Raw genomic sequence first — 20225 nt, forward strand, 5'->3', positions numbered from 1 at the left:
CTCTGAGGCGGCAGGAGGATGTGATGGAGAGTGGCAGAAGTCAGGGTCAGGAGACCTGAGTTCTATGAACAGTGGCAGCAACAGCAACCATTATTGAGCACTTACATGTACCAGGCAGGCACTGTGCTAAGTGCTTTACATGTATGATCTCACTTCATGAGGCAAGGATACTCATCAGTAGTCTCATTTTACAAATGAGGAAACTGAGGCTCAGAGAGGATAAGTCATTTAGCCAAAATGTCCCAGCCAGGATTCTTTTGGATGCACTCCCCAAAATCTGTCTTCTAACTCCTACCCCATACTCCCTCCACTGGGAGCCTTGTGACTTTGAGCAAGAAGCTTCATCCCATTGGGCCTCGGTTTACCATTGGAAAGGATTTGTGGGCGAGGTTGAATGAGCGCAGCAGATGGCCTGTGGTTATTTAGAGCAGTGCTTCCCTGGTTGTTTGGTATCACAGCGCTCATACTTGTGTGGCCCAGTGAAATGGAGGCGGAAACTCAAAGTTTCCACCTTCACAGGGCCTGACTGGAGGGGGCTGAAGGATGATGGGGAGGTTTCTTGTATTCTTAAAACAGACTACCCCTTCCCAACGCACAACCCCCAGTAAGTGGCTGTGGGTTCCCAAGCGCCTCTCCTCCCAGGGCCATGGGCGTGACTGCTGAAAAGCGGGTTAGGCCGGGGAGTTCAGAATCCGGAGTGAATCCGAACTACCCCAGGGAGACGGCAGCGAAGAAAATCTTGTTCTTAGGAGAACGCAATCTTCGGACACCAGAAGTTCCTCTATGATGCTATTCTGTGGCAGCCTTGCACTTGAGCCGGATGAAAATTGTAAAAACCCAGGTTGGGCGACAGGACGGCGCGTCTTCCCGGCTCCTTTCCAGAGTTTAGGAGGAGCCATGCAGACTCAGCCGGCCTTTGAGGGTAGGTGGACAGGCCTGGCGCGCCCTCTCGAGGCCCCTTAAACCTCCCGAGGGCAGCAGCGCCGTGTCGGCTATGAATGTGGCCTCTGGAAAACTCAGGCTTGGAACAGGTAACCCCCCGGTTTCCGCAGGCCACAAATCACCACCCGCAACCGAAGGACGCGCAGGCTGGGAGCGGCGGCGGGGCCACCAGTGCGGACCTCCACTGAGGGCGGCGGGATCCGACCGCAGGGGCTGGTCCCTGAGGCCACTAAGGGGTGCGCTGGGCTAAGGCCGCCTGGGGGCAGGAGCCAGCGCGATCGTGGCGGGCCAGCAGGCGGGGCTGGCTGAGGCCTAGCAGAGACCTAGCAGAGACCCAGGAGAGACCAGAGACCCCAACCCTTCCCACGCGGACCCCAGGATCCCTCTCCCAGCAGCCGCCCATCTAGGGCCCTGAGCCAATAAGAGCTCGAGGTATGTATGATTCACCGGGCCTGGGCCAATCAGCTTGACGCGCGCTCTTCGCCAGCACCTCGCGCGATAACCTAGCGTCCTCGGCCTTCACAATAAAAGCTCTTCGCCGGAAAACGACCTTTCCCCGCCCACTGCGCTGACACCGGAAGCGAGGCGTGTCTGGAAGATCACTCCGCGCTCCGGCGGCGAAGGAAAGAACGGACTCTGATCATAGAAGCCTAGTAAAGTAGTACACCTCTCTCCTTTCGTGAGGCCATAAGAACAAACTCCTTTTCTCGTCACAGCTACGCCCTGGGCATAAACGGTTGGGGCGTCAAAGGGAGGGAGGGAAGGGAGCGGGCGGGAGGAGACGGTCACGTGGTCGCGGCGGAAGGATGCGTCTGTGCTGCGTCCCCATAGAGGCGAAGTCTATAAAGGGCCGGCGGGCGGCCACTGCAGCCATTTCTACTTTGCCCGCCCACAGATGTAGTTTTCTCTGCAAGTGTGCGTTTTCCCTCCTCCCCGCCCTCAGGGTCCACGGCCACCATGGCGTATTAGGGGCAGCAGTGCCTGCGGCAGCATTGGCCTTTGCAGCGGCGGCAGCAGCACCAGGCTCTGCAGCGGCAACCCCCAGCGGCTTAAGCCATGGCGTGAGTACCGGGGCGGGTCGTCCAGCTGTGCTCTTGGGGCCGGCGCGGGTTTTGGATTGGTGGGGTGCGGCCTGGGGCCAGGGCGGTGCCGCCAAGGGGGAAGCGATTTAACGAGCGCCCGGGACGCGTGGTCTTTGCTTGGGTGTCACCGAGACGCTCGCGTGCCTGGGATCGGGAAAGCGCAGTCGGGTGCCAGGACTGCTTCCCCAGGGGCCCTACAGCCTTCGGACCCCGAGCCCCGCAAGGGTCCCAGGGGTCTTGGCTGTTGCCCCGCGAAACGTGGCAGGAACCAAGATGGCGGCGGCAGGGCGGCGGCGCGGGCGTGAGTCAAGGGCGGGCGGTGGGCGGGGCGCGGCCGCCCTGGCGGTATTTGGACGTGGGGACGGAGCGCCTTCCTTTTGGCCGGTGGAAGAATCGCCTGGTCTCCGTGAGCGTCCATTTTGTGGAACCTGAGTTGCAAGCAGGGAGGGGCAGATAGAACTGCCCTGTTGCCGATTCTCTAGATGGCCGATCTAGAGAAGTCCCGCCTCATAAGTGGAAGGATGAAATTCTCAGAACAGCTAATATCTAATGGGAGTTGGCTTCTGATTCTCATTCAGGCTTCTCACGGCATTCAGCAGCAGCGTTGCTGTAACCGACAAAGACACCTTCGAATTAAGCACATTCCTCGATTCCAGCAAAGCACCGCAACATGACCGAAATGAGCTTCCTGAGCAGCGAGGTGTTGGTGGGGGACTTGATGTCCCCCTTCGACCAGTCGGGTTTGGGGGCTGAAGAAAGCCTAGGTCTCTTAGATGATTACCTGGAGGTGGCCAAGCACTTCAAACCTCATGGGTTCTCCAGCGACAAGGCTAAGGCGGGCTCCTCCGAATGGCTGGCTGTGGATGGGTTGGTCAGTCCCTCCAACAACAGCAAGGGTGAGTGGGCCACCAGCACATCGTCCGGGTGGGATCTAGGGTTAGGGGCCTCCTACCTTTGTATCTGACTCACTTGGCCCCATCACTCAAATGTTTTGCAGAGGATGCCTTCTCCGGGACAGATTGGATGTTGGAGAAAATGGATTTGAAGGAGTTCGACTTGGATGCCCTGTTGGGTATAGATGACCTGGAAACCATGTCAGATGACCTTCTGACCACGTTGGATGACACTTGTGATCTCTTTGCCCCCTTAGTCCAGGAGACTAATAAGGAGCCCCCCCAGACGGTGAACCCAATTGGCCATCTCCCAGAAAGTTTAACAAAACCCGACCAGGTTGCCCCCTTCACCTTCTTGCAACCTCTTCCCCTTTCCCCAGGGGTCCTGTCCTCCACTCCAGATCATTCCTTTAGTTTAGAGCTGGGCAGTGAGGTGGATATCACTGAAGGAGATAGGAAGCCAGACTACACTGCTTACGTTGCCATGATCCCTCAGTGCATAAAGGAGGAAGACACCCCTTCAGATAATGATAGTGGCATCTGTATGAGCCCAGAGTCCTATCTGGGGTCTCCTCAGCACAGCCCCTCTACCAGGGGCTCTCCAAATAGGAGCCTCCCATCTCCAGGTGTTCTCTGTGGGTCTGCCCGCCCCAAACCTTACGATCCTCCTGGAGAGAAGATGGTAGCAGCAAAAGTAAAGGGTGAGAAACTGGATAAGAAGCTGAAAAAAATGGAGCAAAACAAGACAGCAGCCACTAGGTACCGCCAGAAGAAGAGGGCGGAGCAGGAGGCTCTTACTGGCGAGTGCAAAGAGCTGGAAAAGAAGAACGAGGCTCTAAAAGAGAGGGCGGATTCCCTGGCCAAGGAGATCCAGTACCTGAAAGATTTGATAGAAGAGGTCCGCAAGGCAAGGGGGAAGAAAAGGGTCCCCTAGTTGAGGATAGTCAGGAGCGTCAATGTGCTTGTACATAGAGTGCTGTAGCTGTGTGTTCCAATAAATTATTTTGTAGGGAAAGTACTTGTGCGTGTGAATTTCTTTCCTGGCAAAGTAGCCGAGTGAAGCGCCACCCACCCACCCCAAGCTGGTCTTAATATTTCCTGTGAGATCTGGGGGAGGAGGGCAGTCCAAGGCTGAAGATTGGTTCCGAGTGGGATTTGCTCAGCCCTGCTCGGTGTAGGCCACGATGACTGATTCATGGGGCCCTGGAGCCGTATAGTTGGCTATTTATAGCAAGCTGATCCTTTGCACAGAGCTGAGTGCTGGTTGTGTAGGTAGGAGGCTGGAGATCTCTGGGAGGTTCAGAGGGAGGGACAGCCCGGGCCTCCACCTGTTTATTCAAGAGGGCTTCATGCCAACAGCTGTCGCATAAAACACTGGATAAGGTTGCACAGTCTTTGAGATAGCACACAAGATTAGGTTTCACTTGTTACCTGAACAGTTCTGTAGAAGCCTCATCCTGAAGAAAGAAATGGCTCCTTTTGGGAATTGATGCTGAAACAGGACAGAAGCTGAGGGTTGGCCTCCGTTTCTCCTTACGGGGTGGAAGGATGACAGCCTGCGCAGGTTCTGGCTAGAGCTGGGCACAAAGGCAGGCGACAGTTCCTGTGAAGGCTGTTACGCCTGCTGCTATCTAAACTTAGGAGGCCTGACGGCCTCGGGACATGTTAGGATGGATCAGTGCTTAGAAGCCACACCTCCTCACTGCAGCTTTGGACTTCTGGCGGGGCGACTTCGCCTTTCCAGGCAGGCGATGTCTCTTGTCCTGTGTTGCAGATGAATGCTTGAATGCAAAGATCAGCGCAGCCCAGGTAGGTCTGCCCTTCCTCTTGTGTCCTTCGGGATTAGCCGCGTTTTCCGTCTGTGGAAGGTGGTGTAGACCGGGTGTGCCCGGGGAATGGCTGGGAGGAGAGTGAGGGTGAGTGCAGCCCAGGCACTGCTGTAACTGAGCACAGTACATGTGTTCTTTCACCCAGTCCCCGCAGCACACCCGTGAGGCAGACAGCACACCCGTGAGGCAGACGCCACACCCAGGAGGATTTTTTTTTTTTTTTTTGAGATGGAGTCTGGCTCTGTCGCCCAGGCTGGAGTGCAGTGGCGCGATCGCGGCTCACTGCAAGCTCCGCTTCCCGGGTTCACGCCATTCTCCTGCCTCAGCCTCCCGGGTAGCTGGGACTACAGGCGCCTGCCACCACGCCCAGCTAATTATTTTTGTATGTTTAGTAGAGAGGGGGTTTCACCGTGTTAGCCAGGATGGTCTTGATCTCCTGACTTCGTGATCCACCCGCCTCGGCCTCCCAAAGTGCTGGGATTACAGGCGTGAGCCACCGCCACCGCGCCCGGCCTTTTTTTTTTTTTTTTGAGACAGGGTCTCTCCGTTGCCCAGGATAGAGTGCAATGGTGCATTCTCGGCTCACCACAACCTCCACCTCCCGGATTCAAACGATTCTCCTGCCTCCGCCTCCTGAGTAGCTGGGATTACAGACGCCCGCCACCACGCCCAGCTCACCTAGGAGGATTTTGAGCAAAGAGGTAGAGCTGGGATTTGAACCCAGGACTCGGGCTCCAGTCTGGGCTCTTCATTTTGCCTCTTGAGCTGGAAACAAATGGCCTGTAACGACCTGCATGGTGGGGCCCACGTGACCTTTCTGGTGCCCAGCATAGACTGTCACCTGAGAGCCAGCTGTTGATGGAATGCATGCAACTGTTGATGGAATGCATGCAGCTGGTTGTGGAGAAGTGGCCCGAGGCACCACTGGGAGTGGGCATCACACATGGGTCTTGGACCTGGTGCTCTTTGAGGTCTTTCCTGTTGAGATTCTAGAATTCTCCAAAGGCCATGGGCCTCCATCCACATCCAGATACTAAATAGGTGTTAGGGTGTGGCCAGGAGCATCAGAGTCATCCAGTGCCAGTGGGGGTCGGCCCTCATTTGGCAGACGAGAAACTGAGGCACCAAGAAGGGCAGTGCAGGCCAGTGGTGTGGAGCCAGGATGCTGGGGCTGTGCCCTTCCCAGGCCCCTGCAGCTAAGGCCTCCCACACCCAGAAGGCACCAGCTCAGGTCACAGTGGATTTGCCCTTCTCCCTGACCTCACCTCCTCCCCTCACTGTGCTCCCGGCCTCTCTCCATCTGTCTGCCAAGTTTGGTCCTGCCTCAGAGCCTTGCACTTGCTGTTTTTTTGTAACTTTTTTCTCCATTGAGTTTATCTGTATACAGATGAACTTTCTGTTCTCCATTCCCTAACTACAATATAAGCTCACTCTATGGCAGCAGGTATTTTGCTGTCTTGTTCATTCCCGTATTTCCAGGACTACAGCAGTGCCTGGGAAATAGCAAAAATGACTGCAGCGAAAATGTTCAAAGAGCTCTGAGGTTCTAGGCGCCTTCCAGTGATGAGCTCGGAGTCCTCCTGAGAGGCTGTGAGGAGGGTCTTATGACTGTAACCCTCTTACTGATGCAGCTGAGACCCAGACTTAGGCACCCCCTTAGGAAGTCTGGCCTGTGGGTGGACACTGGCCCATGGGCAGGTGGTATAGGCAGTGATAGTGGCCTGGACAGACCGGCTGGATTCGGCTAGGCAGATATCTGTTCCGGAGAGCCCAGCACAATAAGGGGTACGGGAAGAGGGGGCAGAGATGAAGTTGATGTCTGGCCACCACCCTGCATGTGGCAACTTGTGGCCCCTGCCAGGCCTTGGCCAGCCCAGCCTAGGCTGACCAGGTCAGAGGTGGAGCTGGGCTTTACCCAGTGACCAGGGGCCCGGGGCTGGGGGACAGGAAGGGACCTCACAGGTGGGAGCAGACAGCACTCAGCATTTTCTCCTGCTTTGTGTCTGGGACAAGGCTGTAGGTTGTGGAGAGCAGAGAACGACCTTCATCTTTTCTACAACTAGTCCTGAGTGGGTGCCTGCTCTGCACTACACTGTCTGGGTGCTGGCTACAGCAGTGAGCCAAATAGATAAACATCCCTGCCCTCATGGAGCGTTGCTTCTGGTAAAGGAGACAGGTGGACCCTAAAAAGAAGAAAGAGGTGACGTGTCACATTCAGATGTGACACAGCAGCTGGGTAGGGCTTGGACATGCTGGGCATGCTCCTTAAGACGGGTGCTTAGGGAGTTGCAGGGGTCAGCCCGGCAGGGGACTGGGCTGGGATTGGCAAGGAGAGGCGGCCAGGATGTGGGTGTGAAGAGAGGGAACCCCCCCGCTGCCAAACAAGAGAAAGGATGGAGGGCCCATTTCCTGAGATGGGGAAAACCAGGGGAAGAGCATGATTTTATTTCAAAGAGGCCAGGGAGAAATAAAAAGTCCCTGGCTTTGGGAGGCCAAGGCAGGTGGATCACAAGGTCAGGAGTTCAAGAACAGCCTGGCCAATATGGTGAAACCCCCATCTCTACTAAAAAATTAGCTGGGCATGGCAGCACGTGCCTGTAATCCCAGCTACTCGGGAGGCTGAGGCAGGAGAATCGTTTGAACCCGGGAGGCAGAGGTTGCAGTGAGCCAAGATCACGCCACTGCACTCCAACCTGAGTGACAGAGTAAGACTCCCATCTCAAAAAAAAAAAAAAAAAGAAAAAGCCCCTGCAGTGACACTCAAGTGCCAACCACCCTTGTCCAGGTGCCCCATGAGGTGGGGTGGGGGCTCTCAGCCTAGTTGGGAAACAGAAGGTGGATGCTTAGACCAAGTAGAAAGTGGCAGCTTCAGAAGACAGAGCAGGGCCCCAGCTGGGCTTTGAAGGGTGGGGAGAGTTGTGGACAGAGAATGAGAACACCCCATAAAAGTCAGCCGGGCAGGCCGGGCGCGGTGGCTCACGCCTGTAATCCCAGCACTTTGGGAGGCCGAGGTGGGCGGATCACGAGGTCAGGAGATCGAGACCATCCTGGCTAACATGGTGAAACCCCATCTCTACTAAAAATACAAAAAAAATTAGGCGTGGTGGCGGGCGCCTGTGGTCCCAGCTACTCAGGAGGCTGAGGCAGGAGAATGGCTTGAACCCAGGAGGCAGAGCTTGCAGTGAGCTGAGATGGCGCCACTGCACTCCAGCCTGGGGGACAGAGCAAAACTCTGTCTCAAAAAAAAAAAAAAAAAAAAAAAAAAGTCAGCCTGGCAGGAAAGAATGGGGCACACACCCAAGTGCCACAGTCCCACTGCCTGTGGCAGAGGCCTTTGCCCAGGCTAAGTCCCATGTTGCAGTCCTGGCTCACTCCTGCCTGGCCCCCTTGGCCAACTCCTCTAGTAGCAAAGAGGGCCAGAGAGTGTGGGGGCTTAAGCAGCCCATCCCACTGTGGAAGACACAGGAAGCCATGGCTGGGGCCCTCCTCTGGGTCATGGGGTGGCTTCCTCAAACCCTGCTTCCCCAAACCACCTGTGATGCAAATGCTTCCGGTGCTTTCACACCCATCCATGATGTCTAGACTGAGGGAGGCCTCCTGCTTTGTCCTGTCGGCCCTGGGTTGAAGTGACAACTCAGTGTCCTCTTTTTTTGAGACAGGGTCTTGCTGTCACCCAGGCTGAGGTGCAGTAACGCCATCTTGGCTCACTGCAGCCTCTGCCTCTCGGGTCCCAGTGATCTTCCCACCCCAGCCCTTTTCCCTGCAAGCAGCTGGGACCATGAGTGCACACCACCATGCCCGGCTAATTATTGTATTTTTTTTGTAGAGATGGAATTTTGCCATGTTGGCCAGGCTGGTCTTGAATTCCTGACCTCAGGTGATCCACCTGCCTCAGCCTCCCACAGTGCTGGGATTACATGTGTGAACCACTATGTCTGGCCTCAGTGTCCTCTTATTTGGGCCCTGTTGGTCACCAGGTCCTGGCCATCACAGCACCTCCTCGGCCCCCCATGGGGACAAACCCTCTCTCCTCCAGTGCTACCCCAGTTGCCCCAGCTCTCTGCTGCCTTCCAGACAGCTGCACCAGAACTGCTCAGGGTGACAGTTAAAAGGCAGACTCCTCAGTCCTGTCCTTCACCCACTGGACCAGAGTGCCAGCAGTAAACACAAATGACTGTCACCCAGAGGGGGCATGGACAGGCACCCAATAGTGTTATTTGGCGTTAAGTGTAAGATTTATTGGGAAGCTCACAAGTGGGGAAGCAGCAGGACCCTGGCTGCCATCCTCCTCGTGGGACAGTGCCTGTCACTCTGCACTCTACACAGGGAGGGAGCAGGAAGAACACCTGAGCGATTATGTAACAGTGGGCGTGTCCTTGTTAGTGGCCCCGGGCCTATGGTCAGCCTGGTCTTCCAGGCGCTAGAGGCTGAGTTGGCTTTTTGTTAAGCCGCTTAAAAGATTAAGGCCACTAGTCTCCACGGATATCCAAGTTTCTCTGCCCAGTGGGGTCATTACAGCCCAGCAGGCAGGAAGAGGCCCTGGTCTCTAAGGTTTGGGGTCACAGCACACTCCCTCCCCCTCCCCCTGCTGATGGAGGTCGCCTGGAGACAGGACCTGACTCCAGCTCTGCCCCTGGAAGATGTGTGGCCCCCTCATGTCCTCATTTAGGATGGAACACGGTTAAAGACCAGGAACAGACCACCCAGGACAGTGGGGGAGCAAAGCTGTTACAAATAACAGGCCGGAAGGCAATGTCATCAGGGAACCCAGGGAGCCAGATGTCACTCCCATCAGACCCAGCCTCAGGGGACTGCCAGGCTCTCCACCAGCAGCAATGGGAGTCACCACAGCAAAGGAGCCCTTAGGCTATGGTGGGGAGGAGACAGTTTAGGAGACAAAAGCAGCTGCCTGAAGACTTCCCAGGTCCCTTCCCCTCAGGCCCCCTGATGAAAGACTCCTGGGCTCTCACTTCTCCCCTCTGCCTCCGCTTCCGCCTCCTGTCTTCACTCACACAGTCATTCAGTGCCTGCCTGTCCTTCACCTCCTGATCCCACCCCATGCCTGCTGGAAGGGTCCCGCCTGCCTCCCCTCGCCTCCATCCTTCAGCTCAGGCACACCTGAGTGTGAAACCGTTTCTTCAGGTTACCTCCTGAGTCCTCTCTACTGTCCCCTCCCCACTATGACAGGCATTTGACCCCACCTGGCTGCTCACCAGAGCATGAGCGGGAAAGGGAACACACCGGGTGAAATGCTCCGCTCATGGCGGACTCCACGCTCCCCGGGCGCGGGCTGAAGCAGCACCATTCCCACTGCCGGACCCAGCCACCTGCACTGGAACTGCTCCCAGCAGCTATTTTTGCCTCAAGAGTCACCTTTTCAGCTGTGGTGGCCATCCCCAGAGGAGGGAGGCGCCCCTGGCAGCAGAGGTGGGTGTTCTGATGGCTGCCTGCCGGGGCTGGACTGGAGGACTTGTGACCCGGAGCTCAGAAGCACGCTGGGAGATGGGGAAGGCAGCGTGGCGCTTTGGTGCCACAGGAGATGGGAGACACCCTGTGGGGCAGACCAGCAGCACACACAGCTCTTGGGTTCACATTTATTATAACTTGGAAGCCCACCCTTCTTCCTACTCCTGGAGCTGTCGTCCCCAAGGGCTCAGGAATTAGCCTTGCTCCACATCAAACAGCCCAGAGGCCCCACCTGGGCAAAAGCAAACAAAACAGATACGTTCCTTTCCGGCAGGTGCAGATGCTCTGCCCAGGCCTGCGGAAGCCAGCTCCGGTCTGTGTGTAAATCCTCCCCAGGACTTCCGGCCCACCAGCTCCATTCCAGCCTCCACTCGGCTCCAGCTCCGCGGCTTCCTCGAGCCAGGCTGGTCCTGCATCGCCATCTGCTGGCCGCGCGGCACGGCCGGTTCCTGGAGTCAGCAGGAGTCGGAGGCTGCAGGGCTTGAAGGCCTCTTCACCGTGCCCTCCAGGGAGCCTAGCTGCCGAAGTATTCCTGCTGGAACTTCTGGAAGTCTTCCTCGGTGAACACGGTGCCCTCAGCCTTCTTCTTCTTGGTCTTGGCCACAGGCCGGTCACAGGCCTTGCGGCCCCTGTTCTGGCGCAAAATCTGGCGAGGGTGCGGGACCGAGGGCCCATCATTTCAAGAGCAGAGGAGGCCCGCAAAGGTCACAGGGGAGTTCGGCGCAGGGCAGGGCTGGCCCAGCCTCCCACCCTGTGCTCAGGGCTGAGACCGCCATGGGTCCTAGGGGAACAGCCTCGGCTCTCACCTCCCAGGTCCCTTCCCATAGTCCCCTAGACCAACCTGCTGGCTCACAGACTCAGCCACGGTGCTTCTCGTCCTGGTCAGAAACTTCAGGTTTACTTTGAGGTGGTCTCGACACTCTCGCTTCCGGTACTCGTCTGTGGGTAGCAGGCAGGGAGCACCATTTCAGATTCACTCCCCCTGGAAGCATTCTCAGTCCCTGGCCCATGGACCTGCCAAAGACCTCATCGTTCCCTTCCCAGGTTATTACAGCGGCTGGGCTCTTCTCCATCAAATGCATTCTCCACACAGGTCCTGCTGAAAGCCCCAGGCTCTCGGCACTCCCCCCCCCCCCCTCATTTTCCAACAATTATGTCCTGAATACTACTCACCAAGGGAGCTACTCTGGAGCTTTCGCTTCAGTGAGAGATGAAGGACAAAGGACCCAGTATTTTAGAAGCGCAAACATTTCATGGAGAAAAACAAAAGAGGAAACAGAAAAGGGGAATTCCAGGGGTGGAGGGTGCAATTTCAAATAGGAGGGAATGAGAAGGTCTCACTGAAATGACTCGAAGAGAGCTGTGGATATCCGGGGAAAGAGCATTTGTCTAGGTAGAGGGAACACCCAGTGCAAAGGCCCTGAAGCAGAAATGTGTCAAATGTTTGAAAAACACAAAACAGCTGGAATGGCTGGGTGCGGTGGCTCACACCTGTAATCTCAGCACTTTGGGAGGCCGAGGCAGGCAGGTCACCTGAGGTCAGGAGTTCGAGATCAGCGTGGCCAACATGGTGAAACCCCGTCTGTATTAAAAATAACGAAAATTAGCTGGGTGTGGTGGTGGGCACCTGTAATCCCAGCTACTCGGGAGGCTGAGGCAGGAGCATCGTTTGAACTCGGGAGGCTAGAGGTTGGAGTGAGATGAGACTGCACCACTGTACTCCAGCCTGGGTGACAAAGCAAGACTCCATCTCAAAAAAAAAAAAAAACAACAAACCAAAAACAACAACAAAAACAGCTGGAGTGGGTAGCAGGAAGAGACCAAGTTTGGCTGGGGGTGGGGGTAGGTCATATAGCCCTCGTCAGGCACCCTAAGACCACCACCTTTTACTGACTACAATGGGAGCCACCCAGAGGAAAAACAAGGAATGACTTCTGATTTTACACGATCACTTTGGTTGCTGTTGAGAACAAGATTACTGGGGGAGGGGGCATGTGGAAGGCAGGAGACCGGCTAGGCTTCTGCAATAATTCAGGCAAGAGACAATGCAGCTTGGAGCAAGGTGGCAGCCGCAGAGGTGTTCTTTCCATTGGCTGCGAGGCTTGCCATTCCTCTCACTCAGCATCTATGTGCCAAAACCTGTGGTGGGCACCAAGGCTGCGGACAAGCCCAAGGAGGTGTGTGCCTTTAGGAGCTTCCATCCAACAGGGGAGGTGGGTGAGCACCCAGGACACGACAGTGAGACAAGGGCTGGGACCGATGGGAATGACCTCTGGCACTCCACACTCCTGCTTCATGGCAAGTATCGCTGGGGCTCAAACCTGTCTCACTTTCCTGCCTCCAGACTTTGGCTTAAGTTGTATTTCCTCCTTGGAATTCATAATTCTTTTAACAAATACTTTAACATCTTTTATGCATTAGACTCTAGGGATTCAGACACAGTAAGAGCTTGCCACGTCCTGACACATGTCAAAATATCACCATCTTGCCTACACCAGCCCCTCCGAAAGTATTTATGACTATTAAGTGACACTACGTCCCCCAAGAAACTAGGCTCCACCTTCACAGCCAATTCACCACTAAAACCCCTCTAAAGGCTGAAATTCTCTGCTGCCCCCTCTTTAACGTATTTTCCACCTGCACAATTCTCTTGTTATCTCTGCTGCTATAGCCACTGCCCAGGCCACAGCATGTCCTATTTCAATGGAGTAGGTAATAGCAGCACTCTGGAGACACAATGCCTGGGCAGCCACAATGCCTGTACCACCTGGGCAGGTGCCTTTTTCTGAATTTGTAAAACGGGGGTGATAGTAGTATCGACCTCAAAGGGCTGCTGTAAGGATCAAACGAGCTTACATTTGTACAGCACTTAGAATCAGCACCTGGTACAAAGTGTTAGTGAATGTGTTTAAATGCTCCATCTTTGATCCTCATTCACTAGGTCACCTTTACCAGCCTTTATTTTTTCAAATTCTCAAAGGCAACAACCTCCTTTCTGACTCAGGACCTTTGCACATACTATTCTTCCTAGAATATTCTCCTACTTTTCACCTAGCTCACTCTTATACCTCCTTCAGCTCTCGGCTGAAATGTCGCTTCCTCAGAGAAGGCTGACTTGGCCTAAGTCCCCATCAGAGTACCGTAGTCTTTTAATTCATAGGCTTCAATGCACTTAGCAATGATACACTGGGTTTGATATTCTTTGATGCTTCTCTCCCCACTAGGGCCGTAGTCCACGAGGACCAGGACGGTGGCGTGTTCTGTCACCTTCGTACGTCCAGGGCCCCGCTCCGCGCCTGGCACACAGTAGGTCTAGCAATACCGGGCGAACGCTTCAAGCCCTGCCTCAAGCGCCACCTCCTCTGGGGTGCAGGTCCCAGCACCGGAGGCAGCACTTTCAGCCCCTTCCCGAACTTACCCAGTGCCGACTTGGGCACCTTTCCCTTGGCCGAGTTCCGCAGTTTCTGGACCTGAATTGCCTTCGTCTTCCGGGGCCGTTTCACCGGAGCCCCTCTCGGCTTGGCCTGACCTGGAGGGTCCCGAGGGGCTGTAGGAGAAGAGAGAGGAAGAGACCCAGGTCAGAGGGCGCGCAGCGTTCCCATGCCACTGGGGCTAAGCCCGGCCTGGATTGTTTTCCATCCAGGGCTCCCGCCCGCAGCCACTGCCATCCTCCTGCCCGCGCCGGACGTCCCCTGGCCAGCCCTCCTCACCCTCGGACGCCGCCAGCAGCTCCAGGCCCCGCCGCAGCAGGGCGGCGGACATGGCTGCGCTTGGCTCCGCCCACGAGCCTCACACTACTTCCGACCTGGCAGTCCTTGTCGTCTCGGCGGAAACCCGAGCCCGAACAGACGGTTCCGGAGGGGGATGGGCGGAAGTGCCCATCTTTCTTAGGACGCATGCGTTAGGGGTTTACACTTGAACGGAAGAAGGGGCGGAAACTGGAGGCGGGTCCAAGGCGCAGAAAGACACATTTGTTATTCAATCCCAATCTACCTGGCTCCTGGCGCTCAGTCCCCTCCTTCCCCGGAAGCCGTCCGCAACCTGCTCCGCCGGGTTGGCCAATTCTCTCGGGTCTCGTGGCTCCGTGGCGGGCTAGGATGGGGACAGGGCGGAGTGTTTTTCATATACTTCGACCAGCACTAGGTATCGCACAGGTTGAGTGCGGCATGAGAATCCAGTTGTCTTCCCTTAAGCCAGACATTAAAGACATATCTTTGTTTTGAAAACTACAATTATTTCTCATAAAATGTTTATGTTACCAAGCAATGGGTTTATTGTCATTTTAAGTGAATTAATGAATATGTAAAAGTTTTGTTTTAGTTTCTAGTATGGCAAATATCAGTTGCCTACATACAAAAGTTCTTTGGGATCCTGAATTTTTTAAAATTTATTTTATTTAATTAATTTTTTTTTGAGACGGAATCTCGCTCTGTCGCCCAGGCTGGAGTGCAGCGATCTCGGCTCACTGCAACTTCCGCCTCCCGGGTTCAAGCGATTCTTTTGCCTTAGCCTCCCGAGTAACTGAGATTACAGACGCCCGCCACCACGGCCGGCTAATTTTCTTTTTAAAAAATTTTTAGTAGAGACGGGGTTTTGCCATGTTGGCCAGGCTGGTCTTGAACTCCGGACCTCAAGTGATCCGCCCACCTCAGCCTCCCAAAGTGCTGGGATTACAGGAGTTAGGGGATTCTGAAGTTTTAAATGTAAGAAGCTTCTTAGACCAAAACATTTGAGCCCCTCTGGCCTAGAAGTGACACTGCTTACCTGGGGGAGGAGCCCTGGGCTTGTTCGCTGCTCCATCTGCAGTTGGCAGCCCAGCACCTGGCATGGAGAAGACACGCAATAAGTGAACGGTGAATCAGAAGGGACCGCTGGGTTCACTCAGCCGGGTTCTGAGGGCCTTCTGTGTACTTGACACCACAGAGTGTGGGACCTGGAGTTCGTCCTCCGGGATAGACCACACCGTTTAAGCTCCATCGGCTAGATAGTAATAATAACAACCAACACAAACTCAAGCATTTGTGCTGCTCTACGTGCTTTACATTTGTTAACTTGTTTATCCCCCCTACCCTTCCAGGTAGGAATTGTCTTTTGCATTTTACAGACGAGGAAACAAACACAGAGAGGCGAAGGTCACACGGGTGGAGTCAGGGGTGGGAGTTAAGACTGGCAGCCTGGCCGCAGGATTTGTGGGGGCGCTCCTGCCCCAGCCACCAGGGAGAGCAGTGCTGTGGTGCTGGGTGGGGCCTGTCAAGCCATGGGGTCAGGTAGGCCCCTGGAGGGTGAGGAGGAGCTGACCATGTATGGGCAGCGGGGATTGTTCTAGGCGGAGACCGCTGTAGCGAGGACCTATCCCCTGTGACACACGAGTGGCCCCTCAGGATGCCATGCTGGGCTGGAGGGTCGCAAAGGCCTCAGACTCCATGATTTTGTCCCAAGGGGAGTGTGGGGCCTGGAACCCAGTGACTGTTCAGACATATGCCTCCTTCCTGCTTCTAACATAGCCGGATTGTTGTCTTACTTATTATGTGTATTGCGTATTGTCTATTTCCCCGCCCATACCCCACTGTAAGCTCCTCAAGGCAGGGATCTTTGTTTTGTTCATTGTTATATCCCTAGCGCCTGGAACAGTGCTTGGCATACGGTAAGAGTTCCAGAAACGCACGAAATGAGTGGATGAGAGCTGAGTTTGGGACGCCAGTGAGCCGCTGGGTTGAGGCCCAGGAGGTCGTGGGATGTGCAGCGAGTCAGCCTCTCAGGAGGGCAAAGGACCAAGCTCTGTCCTCCACCCGATCTAGGCTGAATCAGGCCACGGTCCCCCGGGTGGAGGAGTTTTCTGTGTGCCAACGTGCCAGGTGGACCCCTGCAGCGTCCGCAGCCCAGCCGGGCACGGGCGGGACGGCAGGCCAGGCGCTGCCCCAGCCTCCCGCGGAGTTATCAGCACATCCGCGGGGCCGGGCGCATTTCTGCCAATAGGTGGCGCCGCAGGACAGCTTTCTCACGCGGCGAGACTCCAAGGCCTCAGCTGCGCCCACCCAGGCTAGGTGGGGGTGGGGGTGGGGGTCCGGACGTCCTTCTGCCTCGGCTGGCTCCTTGCAGCCAGCACCGTGTGGCCCCGGCTTCCTGCTGTCCCGCACCCCCTCCCACTCGCACCCTGGCCTGGAGGAGTGGCTGGGGAAGCTGAGGCAGAGCCACCAGGCTGGGCTGCCCAGGGCGGGGGGCGAGGTCCCTTCCTGAAAAGTGTGCAAATGACAGCTGGGAGCTGTGTGACCCCAGCAATCCCTTAACAAACAGTGCCTCAGTTTCCTCATTGGTTGGATGGGGCTTGGCAGGGCAGCAGCCCCCTTCTAGGAGAGGTGTGAGAACCGGTGGATCAATACCGTGCCGTGTGGGCCGGGCCTGGGTGGGTCTGCGCCCAGGGACTGCGTGTAGAGGGTGCTGCAGCGCTGCCATGCTACCTGCTCCCTCTGGGCAAGACGGGATGGGCAGGGACGGCCACTGTTGGGCCCAAGCAGATCACTCCACAGCCCGCATTTGGGCACCTGCGACCTGCCAGTCTTGACGTTGGCCCTGATGGGTCAAGCTGGGGGAGGGGGAGGGGGGTTGGGCAGCTGCTTCCTGTCTCCCTGTGGGAGGGCGGGTCATGAGGTTTCCCAGGCTAGTTCCCCACCTGGCATGACCCTGGATGAGCGGCTTCACTGCTGTGAGCCTGTTTCCACACTGGCTCAGCCTGCCCCTGATCCCCCAACTGAGGCCTTTGGCCACACAGAGGAACCATCACCATAAAGGGCCCTTCGGCCCCCATGCCCTATGTCTCCTCCCAGGCTCCGTGAAACAGCTTAACTACCCTGGGCCTGGGAGGCTGAGAGGAAGGTGGCTTTCTGCAGGGCTGTGCAGCCCTTCAAGATCAGAGTCAGGACTCAAGCCCAGGTCTCCGGGTCCTAAGCAAGAGTATGTGTGTGGCCCCCAGGGCCCAGTGGCCCCCTGGAGAGGGGACCGTAGGGTCTCTGGGAGGGGAGCGGTTCTGGAGAGGGTGTCCTGGTGGTCTGGGGCTGGCACAGATGCCCCAGTTTCCACAAGGCCTCGGCTCACACAGCTGTGTGTCCACAGGCAAGCTGCCCTCTCTCCCCTAGCCCATTTCCTCCTCTGAGGTTTTGGGGGCTTTAGAGAGTACTGTCCAGTCCTCCATACAGGGCCGAGGCGGGAGGCGCCCGGAGCTCCTGGCTCCTGCGGTATGAAGGGAGCACTTGCTGCAGAGCCAGGCTGTACATCCTGGCTTTTCCACTCACTAGCTGTGTGACTTTGGGCAAGTCCCACAACCTCTCTGTGCCTCAGTTTCTTCATTTATGAGTTGACTATGATAATAATCCCTACCTCATAGGGCTGCTGTGAGGATCGAGGGTCGAGCATTTGGAATTCCGTTGGACGCAGAATAAGCACTCTAGTTTGTAAATCAGTGATTGCTCTGTGGACAGCAGTGTGCCGGTGGGACCTGGGCCCCCATCTATGGGTGTGACCTGCACTTGTATGTTGCCTCTGGATTTCCACACTCTTGTGCTCACACACGGTTAGGTTGGAGGCCACAGGGAGTAACACCTGACAGCCTGGAGTCGCTGATCCCTGTTCAGACGCCGCCTTTGCCGCTTAGCAGATGTGTGACCTGGGCGCCTACCTCACCTTTCTGAGCTTCGAGGGGGTACTTGGGGTCTGTTGGAGGTGCAGTGAGGTGGCATGAAATGTGCTCAGCACCAGGCCTGGCATTTATTCATCTGTGCAGTCAATAAATACCAGCTGATACCACTGACGGAGCAGCCAATAGGAGAAAAACCAGCCAGCATTTGCTGAGCGTGAACCAGGAGCCGCTCCACGTGCAGGAGGTGGGCATTGGGGTGAATGAAGGGCTCCGTTGGGCCTGGCGGTGCCCACATGCTCGTGTTACACTCTCAGCAAATGTGAGTCTCTGTCGTCCAGGGTCTGCAGGGTTCAGGGTGGCACCCACCAGTCCCAGGGACAGCAGCCCCCTCAGGGCATCCAGGCAGAGGCCAAGTGGCTTCTTTCCAATGATGTGAATGGTGAAATAGTGGCATGCCTGATTTTAAGGGTGTAATGAAGACACAGAAGAAGCTACTGGAAATTATCCATGGAGATATGGGGTCAGTCAGTAACCCCCGGGTGGGGGTCAAAGGTGGGGTCTTTTTAATGTCTCCACCCTGACCAGACAAAGATGCAGCTCTGCCATTAAGCTACTGTGTGATTCTTTTTTTTTTTTTTTTTTTGGAGAGCCTGCCCCCCAGGCTGCAGGGCAGTGGCGCGATCTTGGCTCACTACAACCTCCATCTCCTGGGTTCAAGCGATTCTTCTGTCTCAGCCTCCCGAGTAGCTAGGATTACAGGTGCCCGCCGGCGTGCTTGGCTAATTTTTGTATTTTCAGTCGAGACAGGGTTTCACCATGTTGGCCAGGCTGGTCTTGAAATCCTGACCTCAGGTGATCTGCCTGCCTTGGCCTCCCAAAATGTTGGGATTGCAGGCGTGAGCCACCGTGCCTGGCCTGCTGTGTGATCTTGGGTACATTCCTCCCAGTCCCTGGAGAAAGATGGGGCGGAGTCCCCAGTCCTGCCAGGTCCCCAGGGCCACTGAGATGTTAAGAGGTTACAGGGAGAGGAAAGGGTGAGCTTGGAAGACTCAGGGGAGAACTTGGGGGCCCCTTAGCAAGCAAGTACCCCTTCCTCAAGCCAACTTGTACCCGAAGACCGTACCAGTAGGTTGGGGTCAGATGGGAGGTCCTTAGGCAGAGCGGATGGCACCTGGCTCTGGGAACTTGACCTCGCTGTAAGATCTAGAATAAGTCCCTCCTCTATTCTGGGCTTTGCTATCCCCATCTGGGCAGTAGGGACAGACATAGCACTTTGTGGCAGAGAAAATATCCCTATAGGGCTTTGGGAGGGGAGGGCGTGGGGAGTGGGTGGTTCTGGGGCCTCAAGATCTCCGTGGTGGGGGTTCTGGCTCCCAAGGGGCTAGAATGGGGTTGGGGAGAGTTCTGTCCCTTCTAATCTCCGTCCTTTAATTCTAATTATGTCTCCATTAAAATGCAAATTTCCAACCAATACCCTCGGAACGGAGGCCCTGTTGTCATGGCAACTGGCGTCTGTGGGGTGGTTGGGGAGAGGAGCAAGTCTCCATCTTCTGATCCTTCCAGACCAAGCTGGGGCCTGCCCAGAAGCCCCTTTCCTCCCCAGCTCAGAACTCTGAGCATCTCATCCACAGCTTGGGGGGCTCCTGCCCTGAGGCCATGTCTTCAGGGAAAGGGAGCTGGGTAACCATGCACAAATCATTTCTCCTTCTTGGCCTCAGTATCCCTATCTGTGAATTGGAGATAACAAGTCCTCTCTTGCACGCCCGTCCTGGGGATTCAGTGAATTAATGTATGAGCCATCAGGGAAGGGAGTCTGCCTTCCAGTGAGGTTCCAGGGAACTCCCTGAAGCCAAGGCCTGGACCGCTCCCTGTGTGGGGTCAAGGCTGTCTCCTGCCTTCAAGTCCTACTCCCTGCTCCATCTGTGGACAAGGAACCAAAAAGATGGTGTAGGAGGTACCTTTAAGGCCTATGTAGACTCATTTCTTCAGGCTGAAGCTTCCGTCCTGCTAATCATGTAACCATTTAACTTTTTGCTGTTCTTTCCTTGCAAGTTGGATATGGATACCTAGAAAATGGGGAGGGGGTCTTTCTTCTCCCAGCGGATCTGAAAAGAAGGGAGGATAATGAGAAGAAACTTTAAGAAGGGAAAAGACAGCTGGCAAAAGAAGCAGCAAGAGATGAATATGTGGGGCCTTTTTGCCTCTCCTGGTAGGAAGCTCAGGTTGGAAATTATTATTCAATTGTCCTAAGTGTAATTTATTACATGACTGTATTTTATCCCTATATTATTCAGCTCTAATAAACGTTCATGTCAACTTTCTAGTACATCTAGCTCATGCCTATTCCCTAGTGGTTTCTGATCTTTTATTTCACTTAAAA

General features: G+C 55.6%; 2 protein-coding genes across 2 annotated transcripts; one reads left to right on the top strand and one right to left on the bottom strand.

The window, feature by feature from the left end:
* The first annotated feature begins 1322 nt into the window (after positions 1–1322).
* On the top strand, positions 1323–3932 carry ATF4 (activating transcription factor 4). The gene is made up of 3 exons (XM_019018301.4): positions 1323–2003; positions 2603–2920; positions 3022–3932. The coding sequence occupies exons 2-3, from the start codon at positions 2695–2697 to the stop codon at positions 3849–3851; spliced, it is 1056 nt and encodes a 351-aa protein (XP_018873846.2). The 5' UTR covers positions 1323–2003; positions 2603–2694; the 3' UTR covers positions 3852–3932.
* Positions 3933–10326: 6394 nt separating this feature from the next.
* RPS19BP1 (ribosomal protein S19 binding protein 1) lies at positions 10327–14304 on the bottom strand. The gene is made up of 4 exons (XM_004063502.5): positions 13923–14304; positions 13631–13759; positions 11054–11151; positions 10327–10858 (listed from the first exon to the last, which is right to left on the bottom strand). Exons 1-4 carry the CDS (start codon positions 13972–13974, stop codon positions 10727–10729), a joined length of 411 nt encoding a protein of 136 aa, XP_004063550.1. The 5' UTR covers positions 13975–14304; the 3' UTR covers positions 10327–10726.
* Positions 14305–20225: the final 5921 nt, after the last annotated feature.

This window comes from Gorilla gorilla, chromosome 23, assembly GCF_029281585.2.
Source record: "Gorilla gorilla gorilla isolate KB3781 chromosome 23, NHGRI_mGorGor1-v2.1_pri, whole genome shotgun sequence".
NCBI lineage: Eukaryota > Metazoa > Chordata > Mammalia > Primates > Hominidae > Gorilla > Gorilla gorilla.

Bases quoted from the DNA above. Each gene is read 5' to 3' on its own strand.
- ATF4 (XM_019018301.4), top strand. From the start codon at position 2,695: ATGACCGAAATGAGCTTCCTGAGCAGCGAGGTGTTGGTGGGGGACTTG. The intron at 2,921-3,021 runs GTGAGTGGGCCA...AATGTTTTGCAG, and splicing joins TCCCTCCAACAACAGCAAGG to AGGATGCCTTCTCCGGGACA.
- RPS19BP1 (XM_004063502.5), bottom strand. From the start codon at position 13,974: ATGTCCGCCGCCCTGCTGCGGCGGGGCCTGGAGCTGCTGGCGGCGTCC. The intron at 11,152-13,630 runs GTAAGTTCGGGA...TGCTACCCACAG, and splicing joins GGTGCCCAAGTCGGCACTGG to ACGAGTACCGGAAGCGAGAG. The intron at 10,859-11,053 runs GTTGGTCTAGGG...CACCCTCGCCAG, and splicing joins CTGAGTCTGTGAGCCAGCAG to ATTTTGCGCCAGAACAGGGG.